Source organism: Phalangium opilio, unplaced genomic scaffold (genome assembly GCF_054372755.1).
Source record: "Phalangium opilio isolate 3A_F unplaced genomic scaffold, DU_Popi_V2 ptg000217l_1, whole genome shotgun sequence".
NCBI lineage: Eukaryota > Metazoa > Arthropoda > Arachnida > Opiliones > Phalangiidae > Phalangium > Phalangium opilio.
The window spans coordinates 2285079-2302340 of record NW_028324218.1 but is presented as its reverse complement, the minus strand read 5'-3'; the positions used below and the strand labels follow the sequence as shown (position 1 = coordinate 2302340).

At 38.0% G+C, this 17262-nt stretch overlaps 3 protein-coding genes across 4 annotated transcripts; 1 reads left to right on the top strand and 2 right to left on the bottom strand.

Annotated features, from left to right (window-relative positions):
• Window positions 1–263: 263 nt before the first annotated feature.
• Window positions 264–2543, bottom strand: LOC149615585 (uncharacterized). Of its 2 annotated transcripts, none has more exons than XM_089856951.1 (3): window positions 2429–2543; window positions 1935–2346; window positions 264–963 (listed from the first exon to the last, which is right to left on the bottom strand). In XM_089856951.1, exon 2 carries the CDS (start codon window positions 2335–2337, stop codon window positions 1948–1950), a length of 390 nt encoding a protein of 129 aa, XP_089713077.1. In that variant the 5' UTR covers window positions 2338–2346; window positions 2429–2543; the 3' UTR covers window positions 264–963; window positions 1935–1947. The 2 variants fall into 2 exon arrangements, with proteins under 2 accessions (XP_089713077.1, XP_089713078.1); XM_089856952.1 differs by having other exon boundaries at window positions 1939–2346; window positions 2429–2542.
• A 792-nt stretch (window positions 2544–3335) lies between these two features.
• On the bottom strand, window positions 3336–15892 carry LOC149615584 (uncharacterized). Its single transcript, XM_089856899.1, has 14 exons — window positions 15755–15892; window positions 8808–8904; window positions 8563–8742; window positions 8376–8485; window positions 7682–7828; window positions 7281–7622; window positions 7068–7210; window positions 6646–6998; window positions 5815–5900; window positions 5580–5747; window positions 5327–5515; window positions 5030–5181; window positions 4378–4963; window positions 3336–4259 (listed from the first exon to the last, which is right to left on the bottom strand). Exons 2-14 carry the CDS (start codon window positions 8892–8894, stop codon window positions 3995–3997), a joined length of 2808 nt encoding a protein of 935 aa, XP_089713025.1. The 5' UTR covers window positions 8895–8904; window positions 15755–15892; the 3' UTR covers window positions 3336–3994.
• On the top strand, window positions 14011–16993 carry LOC149615583 (G patch domain-containing protein 3-like). Its single transcript, XM_089856959.1, has 3 exons — window positions 14011–15710; window positions 15775–15903; window positions 15974–16993. Exons 1-3 carry the CDS (start codon window positions 15624–15626, stop codon window positions 16010–16012), a joined length of 255 nt encoding a protein of 84 aa, XP_089713085.1. The 5' UTR covers window positions 14011–15623; the 3' UTR covers window positions 16013–16993.
• The last annotated feature ends 269 nt before the right edge of the window (window positions 16994–17262 follow it).

Here is a 17262-nt window from a genome sequence, read left to right as displayed (position 1 = left end):
AGTGTCTTCTCTTTATAAAGCCACAGAGAATATAAGGGAGGAGTGGAAGCCCCCCCGCTCCACAAGCGTAAATAGTTATGTCTCGCTTAAATTATACTAGCGGCAAGGCTAGCGGTACGAGGGAGTTTCCGGCTCAATAGCGCCACCTACGATACCATTTAATGTCTCAAACGGAAATGCCTCGGTACTGCGCATTGAAGATGCGCGGTAGAAAAGCGAGACAAGTTTTGCCCCTCTTTCCACTCCTCCCCTATACTCTCTTTTTTTTTTTTTTTTTTTTTTTGTCCACCAACGTACACTAGTGCTTAGCCGTGAGGCCTTGAGCACCAGGAAGAAGTGAGCGTGAGACCCTACGCGGCCCAACACTGACGGGGGCCGCTAGGTCGTATGTGTGTAAACAGGGAAGGAAATGAGGTTTACTTGGGAGGTGACGGAAGGTGGAATTGGGGTAAGTCACCTCCGGCGGACACGGGACAGTCGGCACCTATAGGGTAGGATCGCCGACATGTGTCGTATTCCCTCAAACTTTGCCGCCCAGAAGCCTGGCTTACAGGAGTGCGCCACACTCCCGGCCTATACTCTCTTTGATAAAGCTAGCCAGCGCGGGATCACTGACAGTGTCACGTGTAACCGAAACGGGTGAGATCACGCCCCCTCCCCGGGAAACAGTTGTCTCGTGATGCGCGCGCAGTACTGAAAACACAACCAAACAGTTGATTGGTGGATATTTCCCGCTCATTCTCAACCGCGTATTTTAAAAATTATATACGTCATTTATCAGTTAAAATAACTATTTATTTTTTATTTTCACCCAAATTGCTCAGATGAACGTTTAATTTATAAAAATAATGATTTTTTAAGCCTAAAAACATTTTATAAATCCATCTTTTACCAGCGATTTTGGGTAAAACTAACCAACCAATGAAAACTCCAGGAATTTGGCGCCTCTTTTAAAAACCGCAACTACATAAAGGTACAAACATAACAATATATATTCAAATAAAAAAACAATATTCACTGTAAAGGTAAGATTCTAAAACAATAAACGTTTTTCAAAACCACATACCCTGAAATCTAACCCATAAATAAATGAAAATGGCTAAGCCTAATTTATATTCAAAAACCACGTGTAACTGTCTCGGTAGCTCAGCGCACCCACTTAAGTCGCTCTTACAAAGCCAAGGCCTGGCTTCGTTTACGCAATGCAAAGAAACGTGCAGCCTCCTCATCCACATTGATAAAACTTCGTGGCGACTATTGTGCGGCTCGCAACGCGCACACTACACATTATCGCAATGAACGGCGTCGTTACGAGAACTCACTTGTACGGCTTATTCATAAAAACCCTAAGTCCTTCTACTCCCAAATAAATAGCTTCCGCAAATGTCACTTCAAACTCCTCCAACTAACTTATCCTGATGGTTCTCGCACAACCACAGTTCCCGAAGCTGCTACCGTTCTTAACGACTATTTTGCCTCTACAGTTCAGTCCTTAGCCTGCCCTAGCTTACCGGTCCCCCCCAATACCTATTGCCCCTCCTCAAACCCTCAACTCTTTCGTGTGTGACCCTTGCGACATTCCGCGACTCTTCTCCCAATTGAATATTTGCAAATCCCCGGGTTCCGACGGTATCCATCCAAACCTTTTGCGGCAACTCGTGTCCACGTTGTCCCTTCCCACTTATCTCCTTATTACGAATTCTTTTTACACGAGTCGTGTTCCTACGGTGTGGAAAGAAGCCAATTTGACCCCCATACACAAAAAGGGCTCCAGAACAGACCCATCCAATTATCGTCCCATTAGTTCCCTTAACCAAGTTTCCAAAATATGTGAACACTTGGTCCATGAACAGTTAAAATCCTTCCTCGATCGTACCTCCTTCTTCACCCCAGCCCAGCATGGTTTCCTCCCCCGCCGTTCTTGCCTTACAAACTTACTGTGTGCCACTAATGACTGGACCCAATGGCTAGACGATGGTTCCTCCGTTGATATCTTATATTTGGACTGAGATTCGCTTCAGCCATAGCGGCTGGTCGTACCCGCATTGCCCCGCGACCAATAGATCGGTCTCCTAAAGAGATTTGTTGCATTCCAGCTTCTAAGGACGCTTCGGCGGGTCGTACAGATTGCGCTCCTCCGCCCCTGTGTAAAGCTCTCCCTGAGCCTGATGTAATTAAGGGTTGTGCAGCCGCAACAACCGCTTGTGGAACAGGTACTTGTGCCATAACGGGGACATCAGTGGGTCTACGAGCTGGTTCGGCTGGAGGCTGACCTCTTGCCCTCGCTCGAGCGCGTCCCGGAACCGCCGCCGCCGCCGGTGGAGGATTGTTATCCATACTTTAACTCTAAAAAATTAAAAGCAATTACAGCTTATAAGCTTAATTTAATAAATTATATTATGATCAAATTTCATTTTAATTAACTTACGAAGATTATAAAACTTAATATAGATTTATTGGTGGTAAGTTGGTATAACTGACGTGGTACGTCTATCCCATGCGTCCCACGTTACAAATTAAAATGGCGGAGGGCCGGGATGGGTCCGGTTTGGACTGAGTACTAGTCGCAAACTATAACTAGAATCATGGACATATCTTATAGCCGGAAGCGATAAACTTTTATCTTATTGGCTATAAAGTTAAAGACTTGAAACATTGTATACAATAGCGAGATAAGATAAGTCAAAAGTTAACTCCCATTATTTATAGACAAGCCTATTCCGACTATAATGTAAATATTATATTAAAATATTAGACGCGGATATTTGCTACAATATAGAAACTAATTAACTACTAAATTAAGAGTATGAGTCTTAATTAATTACAAATGTAGAATAATAAAATAATAAATATGGTTAAGCTTAAGCCTAATCTGTAAATTATTTATTATATTAGTTAAGATTCATAATTCCGAGCGGATATTGGCTTCAAAGTAGAAACTAATTAACTAATTAGAGTAATAGAATAATTAGTCTCAGCTGTAGAATGATATAATGACGGATACGGTTAAGCCTATTCTGTAATGTAATGTAAATTATATTAAAATATTAAGATTTTGTTCCGAATTTCATAATTTCGCGCGGATATTGGCTACGAACTAATTATCTACTAATTAGAATAAAAGACTAATTAATTACAGCTGTTGAATGACCGAATAATAGATTTCATTAAGCCTATTCTATTCTGTGATTTAAACTATATATTATATTAAAACATACAATATTAGCTAAGCCTTTGTCATTAACCCATATAAATATAAACAGTTTAACTATTCGCTAAGCCTTTGTCATTAACCCACGAGGATATTAGGCCTAATTTTTAATTAAGAAATCGGATTTTTCATGAAACTTTTAACCTTTACTAAAGTTTTTACAATAAACACAAACAAAATTTTATTATCGAAGAAAAAACTCCGAACAACAACTTCAGTATTTGGCAACAATAATAATACACGAGGTAGTTTTTGATTTCGACAAGTTCGTAGTTGGCACTCTTTTGGTGTGTGTTTTAACTTTTAAGGCACTTAATATTTTGAGTTTAATGTGTTAAGTCTTATTAACATGCACAGGAACATAAAAAAATCACTAAATAAAACTGAAAAACAAAATTAAGATCATATGACCATATTTGGAATGTTTATAGAAAAATAACCGAAAATAATACTGAAGTATCGGAGAAGGAGACTCGTTCAAAAATGAGTTTTTTTTTTTTTTAAAGTATCAAAATGTAATTGTAAAAAAATCAGGGAGGGAAAGGGAAGTCAGTGACTCAATATTTTGACTTAAGTTTTAAACCGAAAACAAAAAAACACCCGATTTTTACCTTACGTTAATAAATTGGAAATAGGAACATTTTAAACGGAAAAATTATCGAAGAAAGAACTTTTTTCTTCATTTAAAAAATAAAAAAGGGGAAATGAGGATGGTACTTAACTGACAGTTAAGTAGCAGTACTTATCTGACAATACCATCGATTGTTTTTTTTTGGTCGTCCTTTAAAGGAAAAACAACTGGTTACAGAGAATATCAGCGGGTTCTCTGTGCAAGGATTGGCCGACTAAGAAAGCCAATTTATGAGCGTATTGACAAGGAGCGGGGACTCTGATGGTTCCTTGCCAATTGACGTACATGTGGGTCAACTTGTAAGCGATTCTCTGCATGTGATCAGGTTTCAAACCAGTTGTATCCTCAATAACATTGAAGAGTGTCGGAGAGACAGTACCCTGACGAATGCTTTGTGAGATCAGGTAGAAATCATATCTAAAACAGAAGAATTAAAACAAAACCACCAATTAAGTTCAAAGCAATAACAAGAAAGGTTTTCCCTGTTTGTATGAACCCGCTAATTAATGAAGAAATGATGAAAAATAATAATTACCGCTCCGGTTTGGTCACTTCGGTATCAACAATAGTCCCAGGCGGCGGATTATCATATTGTCCCCTTCCATTGGTAAAGAAACGCGTACTAATCCTCTTATTCACGACGACAAAAGCGAATCTAGGAACTTTGTTCCCTCCGGTAACATCGGCATAAGCAGCCAGCAACTGTTTCACCTCATACTCCTTGGCATACTCCAACTCTCCATCGGAAAGTCCGTCGCGATAAACGATAATCAAATCAGGCGTATCCTTATTAATTCCATGGTACTTCTTAAGCAAGATGACGAAATTGGCCCTCAACTGGGAGGACAATTCCTCCCGATTATTATGGAAAGCCACTCGACTCGCCCAACAGGTGAATAGTTCATTCATGGAAGCAACGAGTCCGCCGACCGATCTCCCTTTTACCGAGGAATCGTGGTAAGTATCAATGCCCAAAATCATGGTCCTTTGTTTCAAAGGAATGGTCAGGGCCCAAGCCTCCCCTCCTAACTTGCAATTAATCTGAATGGCGATTTTAGTCGCCACTGACATCAACATTTGTTTCTTCGATAATGTTCGGCTTACGACGACTTGAGAAGGAACTGTTAAAAAAATGGTTAATAATTGACGAGGTTAATTTAATTAACTTAATTAAATTAAATAATGACCAGGGCATTCGATGCAACAAAGTTTCTTGATGGCGTCATAACGATCCGCTTTGTTATTTGGCACAATGGCCACGATAAGGGTGGCGCCCATTTTAATCGCGTCTTTGATAGCGTTGAGGAATGACGTAGTTCTGTCGTCACTGACGCTCATACTAAAATAATTAAAAATTAAATTTTATTATTAATTAATTATTAATTACAATTAAAAGTATAAGATAAAAGTTTTTGCAGACGCGACGCGAATACTACAAATTAAAAATTAAGTACTATTAATTAATTAAAAATCAATTAAATTACATTTTTGGAGCGGCGACATTCATCTTCATGGGTCCGCAAACCCTCTTGAACGTCTCGTACAACTCCTCGCAATTAGGACGATCGCGTTGAGTGGAAATCATGGCGAACTTGTCCATATGACGAGGATTATGCATGGGCTTACTCCTCATGTCCTTTCCGAAATCTCCGTCTTTGGCTGTGAACTCCGACCTTCCTTAAATAAATTAAATAGAAAAATTAATTAAGAAATAAATTCCTAAAGTCTCTAACGAACCTAGGATCGTGTAGATTTTCGGAATGTTTAAGCTTCTCGCGAAGCTCTTCAAGTTTAAGCAGTAACGCTTTATTTTCATCTTTAACAATTTCAATATTATTTTCTAGCTTAAAAAAAGAGGCCTTTTTGATGCGAACAAGCCAATTGGAATTGAAATATTTTGGCTCACTGTAGTTTATTAAGAGGATTATATGAAAAGTTGAATATTTTTAAGCAAGCACTAACGTGTATTTACATTTGAGCCAGCACCTGTGCCAGTGCTACTCCATCGGACAGTTCAAAAGCGGTGCTGTGAGGCGCTTGAACTTGGAATGATTTGATCTAATAAGGGATTTAATTTTAAATATTTTCTAATCAATATGTGATCAGTTTGGCAAAATTTAAGAATAGCCCCTGCTCTTCCAAACTTAATAAATCATATACCAAATGAAAGCTCACGCCTTCCTCTATTCATTGCACACCATTATAGTGAGCGCAAACAATAATTAACATTAAAAAACTAATTATATATTTAACAGTGCCAAAGACTTTGCCGGGACTCGCTGTGATGATACACGCACGCCCGTTACCAAAAAATGAATATAAATATAGCTTCAAACATTCGAAGTTTCAGTGATCAAAGAATCGCATTTTTAAAAATACAAAACGCACCTAACCTAATAAAACCAAACCAAAGCTAAAATCTATGATTTAAGGTAATTTTAACAAAATTCATTGCGCATAAATTATTTTATTTTTACATAATTTACACGTTATTTTAGGGTAGGTTTGGTTTGGTTAAGTGCGGCGCCGCTGCGTGTATCATCACAGCGAGTCCCGGCAAAGCCTTTGGCACTGCTATATATATAATTAGTTTTTTTAATGTTAATTATTGTTTGCGCACACTGTGTGCAATGAATAGAGGAAGGCGTGAGCTTTCATTTGGTATATGATTTATTAAGTTTGGAAGAGATCATATTAATCACACAAAAACTGGTAGATTATTTTATACAGGTCTTATTATTAAAGGGCCATTCTAATCTTCCTTCCTTCAACTTCCTTGCATTAACAAAAAGCCAAGACTTACCCAAACTATAAGACTGTCTAGGATATCCTCCATAGAGTCCATCTCGGATGAATTCGAAGAACTTGGATTATTTTGTAATTCTAATTCCGTCTCCAAACGGGAATTTTTATCGTCTGAAAGAGCTTGTAGGAAAGTTACCCGCTGTTCATCAGCAGTCTGTTTCTTTCTGGCTTCGACAATTTTATTCCATAACTCTTCGGGTACATCGCCACAATGTTGCCAACAGGTAATAGCGGAAGAATGAAGACTGGATAGGTAAGAGAGACGGAATTGGGGAAACCCTTCCGATAATAGATCAATTACAACTATCTCCTCTTCGGCTAAAGCTATTAAAGCTTTGGGGCTACCTAATTCTGCAAAATTAACTTAAGTCATTAGTTTTAACTAATAGGCGGCTAAATAAGAGATTATTTTGATATTACCATCATCATCTATCGTAAAAAAGTCAACAACTTTGGAAGTAAAATCGAGAACTTGGTGTTTTTCACCACCGATTATGGACAAAGTATGTCGGTCGCCATAACTGGCGCGAGGCATACCACCCGTAAATACGATGAAATCATCCCTAATTTCATTTAAAATAACCTTTAAAACCCAACCCGAAATACTTATAGATCAATAATTAACAACTGTACCCGTCTTCCCCAGCATTCAACACCAATTTCGTGATGGATTTGCAAGGAAATGGACCATAAGGCCATTGAGGCTTTTCCTTTGGTTTGGATGGATCGGAAACATCCCACGTAATATAGCTGCCATCATTATGGGCACTAATAAAAGACTTTCCATTCCTGCTCCACGAAATGGACTCCAACTGCTGTTGATTGCCCACAAAAGTACTTTCAACAGCCATTTTAGTACAATCCCACAAGACGATTAAACCGCGATTATAACCAATTAAAATCTTATCCGAATCGGCTGGGTGTTGCGAAATGGCTTCAACCGCGCCAGGGTTGACTTTAAAGTCGTCGGGAACGCTAGAAAGTTCGTTTGTTTAAGTCTTATTGAAGAGTCCTGGACGATAAGGATAAGATACCTGTGCATAACTACATCCTGGCAAATAAGTTTTTCCTCAAGAACCTTCAATTTCAATACATCGAGAGTGTAAATGTTGCCCGATTCGGTTCCCAACCATAGCTGCTCATTATTGGACCGTACGCAAGTCGCGGATACTTTTTGTAGCCTAAAATATTTTAATTAGTGCCCAAATACTTAAAAATATTTTAGCTGAAGCTAATAATTTGAAGTTTAAATATTGCGTTCACAATAATCATTTTCTGTACTAACATTACGTTCTTGTGAAAATTTAGAGAATAATGATTAAAAAAAAAAAAATAGATTCAAGGCAAGAAGTGATATCTAGTTTACTAGGGAGAAGGTATAAATTCGGCACATTTCCAGCTTTAACTCCAGGATTACAAACGTAGGTCCGGAGTTAATCCCCGCCGCCTCTAAATTACAACCAGCATCTCATTGGTTCTTGAAAACTCGTGCACGTCAGCGCGACGCGAATGACGAAAATTACGTATTTTCCGACTGAGGAGAGGCGAAATAGTCCGTCCTCCTTTTACGTCCCCCCCCCGTTTTGTATTTTGAAAGGGGGACTGGGACTATGGCGCGCGAATACTTAGGCATCTGATACCTTCTCCCTAATAAACTAGATATCACTTACTGTAAAAGGTAATGTTTAAACTTCAACTACTGTCTTCTAGCCACAAAATTTAACTTACCGCTTCTCTAAATCTAACTCTTTAACTTCAATTAAGACGGATTTATCATTTTTAACATCAATTTGCCACAAATGTAAAGTACTATCATCAAGAAGGGTAATTAACCTTCCCTAAAGTCCAATTAAAAATAATTTAATAACAAAACTAGTCTCCGAATTGCTAAAAGACTAAAACATAGACTACGGACTTGATTTTCCAAGAACTGAATACGAGTAACGGCAGCTTCATTTTCGTGTTGATTACTAAATTCCACACCTGGTTTCCCATAAACCCTAATTTGCCCATTACGGGTACCAATAGCCGTTAATTTTAATTTCGGGTCCCATGCTAATGCACTTGGGCGATGTGGGAAGCCGTGTGCTATGGTCTGTTTGTTGAAATTTCTCAGTAAAAAGTTTCATATCACTTAATCCCCTCAAAATACCACAATACCTTTGAAAATTGAGACAACTCCTTTTGTAACTTCAACAACCTTTCAGCGCTAGGCTGATGTCCTTTCCCTTTTATAAATCTAAGCATTTTGCAGCATCTACAAACCCAACCAGAAAACCCAAAATTTTTCAAAGGTACAAGATTTCCTTTAGAAAAAAGAGGGGCTATACACTCCAATCAGAAGCGATACATTGGTTTAATAAGCTAATGAAAAGGTTTTTGAAAAGGTCGTGGGTCTGAACTCATTTGACAGAGTGAATGACTCAAGTAAAATTAGGTCTACTTAAATTATAGAACATGGAAAGTGCTCCAAGTTTGACTGTATGAAGCAATAACATGATGTGCCATTAGCCTATTTCAGCGTCTAGTTTTTGGCTGTTATGATAACTGTAACATCGTTTTCAGACTAGGAGGATTGATACCATTACACCAGGAGGCTAGGCTACTTGGTACTACACTTTGTCCACCAAGTAGCCCAACCTCCCCTTTTAAAGGGTATCAATAGTTCTACTGAGAAACACTACATCAGTTCCCGAAAGAACCCTTCTCAAATGTTCTTGGGGGTATAATCATTTAAAAATATTTTGTAAGAATGATATCACGCATTTTGTCCAATCTGAATGGAAGTAACAAAAGCAAAACACTTTAGTCTGTCACTATGAATTCATAATTTGCATCTACTAATAACTTGTTTACACACATGGAGGATTCATTTACACCAATCACCAGAAGGCCAAGCTACCTGGAGGACAGAAACCCGTCTGCTTTTGTCCTTAAGGTAGCCCTGCCTCCTGGTGTAAATGGTATGAATCCTCCATGTGTGTAAACTATCAATTCCGAAGTGAGTAGCCCCTCGGTTACAATTTTTAAACCCTTCGTTAGCCCCAACACAGTTAAGTATTTCCCCCGGTTTTTTTTAATCTTTAGAATCTTAAGTAAATCAAATGACAGTGTCACACGCTTGCAGATAAAACCAAGCGTATTGATACGCTCCTAGGAGCATTGAGAAACCTTTTCATGAAGCCAAATATTTAAAAACATAAAAAAAAATCGACAATTTCTCTAAGCCTAACTTAAAAATTCGAAAATAAAAATATTCCCAATTCATACCCCAATGGAATTCCTTAATTACGAAGTATATCTTCGGCGAGTCTTGGCATAAAAAAACAACACACGCAACTTATAAAATTGATGAGAGTTCGCTAGGCCTAAATAGTGGGTTGTTTGGTCGAAACGGATGTTCACCTTACGCGTACATGTACCCACCAAGTTTTTGGGAAACCGTAAAAAAAATAGGTGATTATATAACTTGTTAAAAAATAAGAAATCGTCATCACAGTTGCGCGCGATTTTGCACGTGACGTGAGCCTGGTTTTTTATTGTTAAGCCATGGATGTAGAATTTTTTCACAATATCTTATTGCAAGAAAACAAATTTCCTCACGCGCATTCTTTCCAAGATCTTACGAATTTGAGCGCGAGCGTCATTTCTCCAGACTTTGAACTTGACTCGTGACAATTTGTTATATTTTTCAATTAGCTCCTCCTACTTTATATTTTTACCTATTGCAGGCCTACAATATTATATCCAAGGTCTTTGACAAAGGGGGGGGTCATAACACGAGGGGATAAGAGACAAGACAATGTCTAGGGCTAAGAGCTAAACCTAATTTTTGACATTGTTCTCACGTACCTATGAATCAATCTTGCCAAAAAGCCGTACAAAAGAAACCCTAAAAACGCGTCTAGAGACAAAGCACACCCTTTTAAAAACACAAAAACGGTTTACTCACGGATAATGAACCGTAGTTTGGGGGTTTATTTTACCGCACAATGATGCTAAGTAAAGTTGCGCAGGTTTATTTCAGGTAAAACCGTACGATGCACTATAAAGCTACACAAGGCTTACTGGTTTAGTCTGAACTGACAGGTGTAACTAGCGCCGAAAAGGTAGAGAACGCAACACCAGGTAAAACCTATACGAATATCTGTCGTTTTGCCGCAAATGACAGCCGCACTTGAACACCGGCGTCTAAAAATAAACTACTACACCACGAACTGACAGCCGCTACGGACGAAGCCACCCCAAAAATGTCTTTAACTTGAAGTCTGTAGACAAAAGCAAAGCTTGCCCAGCGCGCGAAAGCCGACGGAGGCGAGGTACTCTATTCCTATTGGTCGAGATAATTTATTATAAAAAACTAATTACACGTGATATTTAATTTACATCATAGTTTTGCGTACAAACGAGATAAGTTTCGATTTTTATAATAAATTTTAAATCTATTTTTACTGATTTATCATTCAAATATGACCTAATAATAAGGGAACTATTTTATTCAGTGACAGTGAGAGAGGTATCTCGGGGCGGCACCCGTTTTATCCCACGTGACCTTTGCACGTGACGTAATGAATGGCGCGTAGGTCTTCGTTTCGCGCCTTATAAAAAAATACTTGTAGCAGTTGCTTAATTCCTATTTAAACGTTTCGAAAGTAGTGAGGTGAATTAATTTTTATTCTAATCTAATCAAAGTAGGGGAAAATAGGCCAAAATAAAATATTAAGGATCTTACTTCTTCTAATTTTAAATTCCTTTCAACATAAGAAACATTCTCCTTTTCCAGTTTTTTAAGGGAATCCAAATTTTCGGAGAAACGTTTCATAAAAAAGTCAGGTCAATTAATTTTTATTCTAATCCAATCAAAGTAGGTGAAAATAGGCCAAAATAAAATATTAAAGGGATACTCTCAATGTTTTCCGACTAGTACATGATGAGGGCAGTTTTAGGTAAAAAAAATGTGCCTAAAATTATGTGTGCCAAAAAAAAATCGAATTAAAACGTTTAAAATTAAGACAAGTTGGGAAAACCAAAATATTACCTCTCCGTGTCAAGAGGTCTACTACTACAAACGTATTTACCTAGATATGGAATTATTTCACTTTTTTGAAGTAAAAATTTACGAAATATTGAAGCAGTATTCCAAACATAGCGAATGTACAGTAAAGCAGGCGACATTTCACATCCAATAAGGATAAATCTTGGACACATGGAAATCAGTCAATGGGGAAAAGAACAGGAAATGAAGTCTACGCTTCAGCTGTTTACCCTATATTCTGAAAGCTACATTCACAACTGGTTTGCAGTGTAAACACTATCGTCTCGTCTCACCTCACCTCAACAATATACTTAGTTTGCCAACATGAATGTTAACGTTAAATAACACCAAAGCTAAATTGTAGCTAGACGCACTAATAGTCAATGCGCACCATAAAGAGAATAATAAGTCTGTAGATACTACCCGTTTACCATTAGCCCTTTTACTAATCTTATTATTATTATTTAAGAGTGTATTTAACTTTCGGCTCACTCTGAAACGTTGATGTCTGTTCATTTCAGACACGAAAATCAAAGCCTCAATTATTTACTCTTTGTTTCACTAAGCCTACTGCGGATAGTACTTGTTATACACGCCGGAGTCTAGGTCTTAGTTTGCTTCATGAAATCACTAAACCAAGGATTATGCTATATACAGATGTAGTATAGCTTAAGCAATATATAAACAGCCATTTCAAATAACAATATTAAAAAAACATCTTTGGAATATCAAAATGAAACAGAGCTTTAAAGCTACAAAAGTACTAAATGCATCATAATTACGAAAAATACTTCCACATATTCACTTTATATTATGGAAAAAGGGAATATTAAGGTTCTGTATGATTTCTTAACACATCAACACAAGGCTAACTGCTAACGCGACGCACTAGTGTAACAATGGACGGACACACACAGACAACAAGAGTAACAAGGAGTAGAAACCCATTAGTGGAAGCAGTATTTGTTTTCCGAAACAATCTCGCTTATGTCTATCCTCTCTAGACTTCGCTAAAAACGTATTACTACTACGTAAAATATTAATAGACAGGCAAAGATTGATACCATTAAACAAGGAGCGCAATATTATCCATATTTTCATTTCATATACAGAGAAAAGAAATTATTATGTTTCTGAGAGGAGCTTCCCATTTTGGTTGTTGTTTTGGAAAATATATCGCAATGCACGGGCCTTGATAGATATAGGAGGCAATGAATGAAATATATCGCATGCACGGGCCTTGGTAGATATAGGAGGCGATGATAATCTCTCTCTTTGCACGAGAGGTTTATCCTTAATATTTAAATAAATATAATTATTTTTAATTATTTTAATCTTCAATAATTAATATTAATAATAGTTAAATCGTTTAAAATAACGTTATACCTAATATCATCTCAAACTTTGCTAATATTGACGTTTAAAGTGAAGGGTACCCCTCTTGCCCACTTTCTTCAAATTTTGGGGTATATATACGATTCGTTTCCATTATAATAGTAAGGAAAAAGCGCAATTGCGAAAACCTTTGGTGGCGATCCCACCTTAGGGAGGCTAGACGTTTCTCGTAACCCTAGCTGATCGCCGCGTATATCCTAAAACCAAACGATGATAATGGAGTAGAAGCCAATGATACAGATTGGTGTCTATGTGGAATAGACGGAAGATCAGTGGATGGTGGTGTTAGAAGCCAATGATACAGATTGGTGTCTATGTGGAATAGACGGAAGACTAGTGGATGGTGGTGTTTAGGAGCCAGTATGTACAGACTGGTGTCCAAGTGGATTGGACAAAGACCAGAAGATGGTGGTGATTAGTAGCCAGTATGTACAGACTGGTGTCCAAGTGGGTTGGACAAAGACCAGAAGATGGTGGTGATTAGTAGCCAGTATGTACAGACTGGTGTCCAAGTGGAATGGACGAGGACCAGAAGATGGTGGTGTGAGAACTCAAGTAGAGGAGCCGTTTCCGTGACTGTGAATGCAGTTCGGAAATGGCGAACACGTTTGCTCCGATTTGGAAACTGCGAACGCGGTCACGTGGGTGTAACAACGGACAGACACACAGACACACAGACACACACACACACACACAGACACGGCCGTTACAGAACCTCTCCTGGACTACGTCACACGGAGAGGTAAAAAGTACCTTAGATATTTTGAAATTCAAACCAACCGCGGAATACCGGCCAACTTGTTTTCCCCGATAAGGCGACTATGATTCATTGATTGTTTGTAAATAGGATTGTTTGAAATTCGCGAATCGAGTGAGGAAAATTCGAATTCGGATGATGGTCAGGAAGAATTCAATATTCAACCTTACCAATTTGAGCCTTTGCTTCCCGAAGAGCCTGCTTTGGTCCTTTGGAAGGCGAAAACCAATGGCGAAAACTTGCTGGTGATGGAAGTTGATCACCCCAATTCAATTACTGTGAACCAGGGCTGAGCCGCTAAGGGCTGCATATAAGTCATTCTCACGAACCACAATCGCGAGAAATCCACGAAAATACGGTTTTTAGAAACATCATGCAAATTAAAAATTAATTACGGTTAATTTTTCTAATATTATATAACATTATTTGTCGATAAAATACTGGTAATATTCTTACTTTCAAATGAACGTAATAATCGAATGGTAGCCGACATCCAGGGGAAATTCACTCCATATATTTCCTATGGGCGCCTGTAAAACTTCAACCCGCAACACTCGGGAGTACATGCAAACAAAAAATGAAGAAACGGTCTTCCCTTTTATTTTTGATATCATTCTAATATAAATCGTTAATTGTATTAGAAACTCTAAGGTTTTTATACTGGTGTTTAAAATGTTGTATATGCGGATCAAATATATTTGGATCATCAAAGTAAGGGAGTTCCTTATTAGCCGTATTTTGCACTCGAGTCATGGGGCTTAAAAGTAATATTTGTGAAATGCCTATTTTAAAAAACTATAATTGAAATGCACCCGCCTATTGGTATGCCCAATGGAAACGTTGGTACCCCGACTAAAGTCTTCATGGATCTAATACGTCAATGCCGATTACCTTCTTCGGTAATTGGGAAACTGGGCTTGGAATTCCCTCGATCGAGGGCCAAACGAAAGTACAGTAGTGTACCATTCGATTATGGACCAAAGTGGACAGCCGAGAATGGGACAGGAAGTACCCAAGATGGAAAACACGAGTTCGTCAGGACATCGAGGGGACATCTCAAAAACCAGTTTATTAATAGCTTGGAGCACTTTTTTTATTCAAAACGCGCGGGTCACTGCTCCCAATGACTAGTTTATTAAAAATTGCTATGGGGACCTCTTTAATTATTTTCATTTTAACATAAATTTCGACTCGAGGAGTCCAGTTGTGTATACAACCCTAAGCCGAGGGAGATTTTTTTGGAAGAGAGAACGACCACAAGTCCTGGGACCAGTAGAAAATTAAATTGGGACCAGTTTCGTATTTAAGACATCAGGGGTCACTGGTCCGGAGGACTAGTTCAGAAATAAACCTTATTTCCAAGCCTGCATCTAATTACTGATAAGTTCGTGGACAGGAAACAACAACCGATAGAGGATGAACCGCCGCTAGAGGATATTAGCCAATCAGGGGTAACTACTTGAGGCTTCCATAAGTTTATAAATGGCAGAGTGACGACGACAATGATACTTGCAAAGAATGGGAACGTCACGAAAGCCTACATAATGACGTGACACGCAGTCAAGAGCGCGCCAAAGAGCGTCTCTTTGAAGAAGAGATTGAACTCAAATGGGAAAAAGGTGGATCTGGTTTGCTTTCCTACACGGATGCCCAGTATTGTTTGATGAAAAAACTGCCGATGACGTCGATATGAGTATTTATTACGAACAAGGTAAATTAAGATCCAATCACAAGTCCAAGAAATATTTCCTAACTTCTTAAGGCGCTGGTGACAAAGACGCCAAAGGCCATGAGGCAAGAAACTAGTTTAAGAAGTGGCACTAACGATTTTCAACGCGATACGGGCAAAATTGGTGGTTTCGAACGATACGCGAAAGTGAGTGTACCAAGAAGAGTGTTGGTAAGGAATTGCGTACTTACCCTTTTTGACGTTCTTGCAGGGTTTCGGTAGACGCATTATGAAGGAACAAAGTTGGAATGAAGGTGATGGACTTGGAAAGACCATTATTGGACCAGCGCAACCCATAATTGATGTTGGCCAAAAACCCTGGGATAAAAAGGCATTTTGGGTGAGAATAATTGTTGTTTCATCTTATTTACACTTGTTTTTATTTACTTTTGACGCAATTAATTTAACAGTTTTCAGGGGGAGAAGTTGGAACTTTAAAGTTTATATAAATATTTCCTTAAAAAAAATTATTAAACTAACTAATTTAACCTTAAAATTACTATATAAAATTTGTATAATTTAGTCTTTAATTGCTCGCGTAAAAATAGTTCTAAAATTAATCATGCAACATTGCGGGATTTGCTTATTATTTTTGGTAAAATTAATTAAATCCAGATATTAATTAGAAAAAGGGTTTGATTTCAAAAGACCATGCGGTAAATAATTTTTTTTTAACGTAGGAATTGGCATAGTTGCTCTTAATATTCAAAGAAGACGACAAGCGTGGGTAAGAAATGAATTTACCTTGTGGCAACACTTGGTATATTTAAACGTTTGGAAGTTGCCTTGAAAGAAACGTTTGAGCTTGAGGAGATATTTGACGCATTCTTTCTTCAGCCGTTTTTCTTTCAAGTTGAGCACCCTAAATTAATTAATTTGATAACTAATTAATGTTTCCTAAATGATTTGATTTAATTTACCACGTAATAAAGCGCCGAGGTTAAAAGCTGCGATTCATATTCTCTCTTTCTGTAATTAGCATAGGTTAATTAATTAGAGGAATTTTTTGATTGGCCTTCGCGGGAAGTACAAACGCACTAAACTGTCTATTGGCTAAAACGTTTACAAGTAGATTCTATCATTAAATAAACTAAAAACACTCGGAATTAATTTCAAAATATCATATTTATTAGGAACGTAATGACAATTGAATAAAATTTATATGGAATAGAAAAATTTAGTGAAAATAACAAAAAGGAAAAATTTTTAAGGACACTTTATTCATGTTTGAGAGAGACTTTCTTAACCCAACGAATCCATCCTATGAACATCCAAATCGTGACCACCTGCCCACATTGCTGAGGGCTTGAGCTCGGGAATGCTGCTGCGTTTGACCAGACTGTTCAGGTTGAGTCGCGACATACTGACGTGTTGGCAAATGTTCAGATTAAGGCCTATTTTTTAAAATCTCCCCGGGCAATTAAGGCCTATTTTTTAAAATCCCCCCCCCGGCAATTAAGGCCTATTTTTTTAAAAATCCCCCCGGGCAATTAAGGCCTATTTTTTAAAATCCCCGGGCAATTTGGGCTATTTTTTAAAAATCCCCGGGGCAATTTAGGCTATTTTTTAAAAATCCCCGGGCAATTTAGGCTATTTTTTTGAAAATCCCCGGGCAATTTGGGATATTTTTTAAAAATCCCCGGGTAATTTGCGCTATTTTTTAAAAAATCCCCGGGCAATTTGGCCTATTTTTTAAAAA

What these genes read in the sequence shown, in the direction of transcription:
- LOC149615583 (XM_089856959.1), top strand. Translation starts at nt 15,624, where the DNA reads ATGAGGCAAGAAACTAGTTTAAGAAGTGGCACTAACGATTTTCAACGC. An exon ending in GTTTCGAACGATACGCGAAA is followed by an intron (nt 15,711 to 15,774) that starts GTGAGTGTACCA and finishes ACGTTCTTGCAG; the next exon opens with GGTTTCGGTAGACGCATTAT. An exon ending in GGGATAAAAAGGCATTTTGG is followed by an intron (nt 15,904 to 15,973) that starts GTGAGAATAATT and finishes TTAATTTAACAG; the next exon opens with TTTTCAGGGGGAGAAGTTGG.
- LOC149615584 (XM_089856899.1), bottom strand. Translation starts at nt 8,894, where the DNA reads ATGCTTAGATTTATAAAAGGGAAAGGACATCAGCCTAGCGCTGAAAGG. An exon ending in AGTTGTCTCAATTTTCAAAG is followed by an intron (nt 8,743 to 8,807) that starts GTATTGTGGTAT and finishes TTCAACAAACAG; the next exon opens with ACCATAGCACACGGCTTCCC. An exon ending in TTCAGTTCTTGGAAAATCAA is followed by an intron (nt 8,486 to 8,562) that starts GTCCGTAGTCTA and finishes ATTGGACTTTAG; the next exon opens with GGAAGGTTAATTACCCTTCT.
- LOC149615585 (XM_089856951.1), bottom strand. Translation starts at nt 2,337, where the DNA reads ATGGATAACAATCCTCCACCGGCGGCGGCGGCGGTTCCGGGACGCGCT.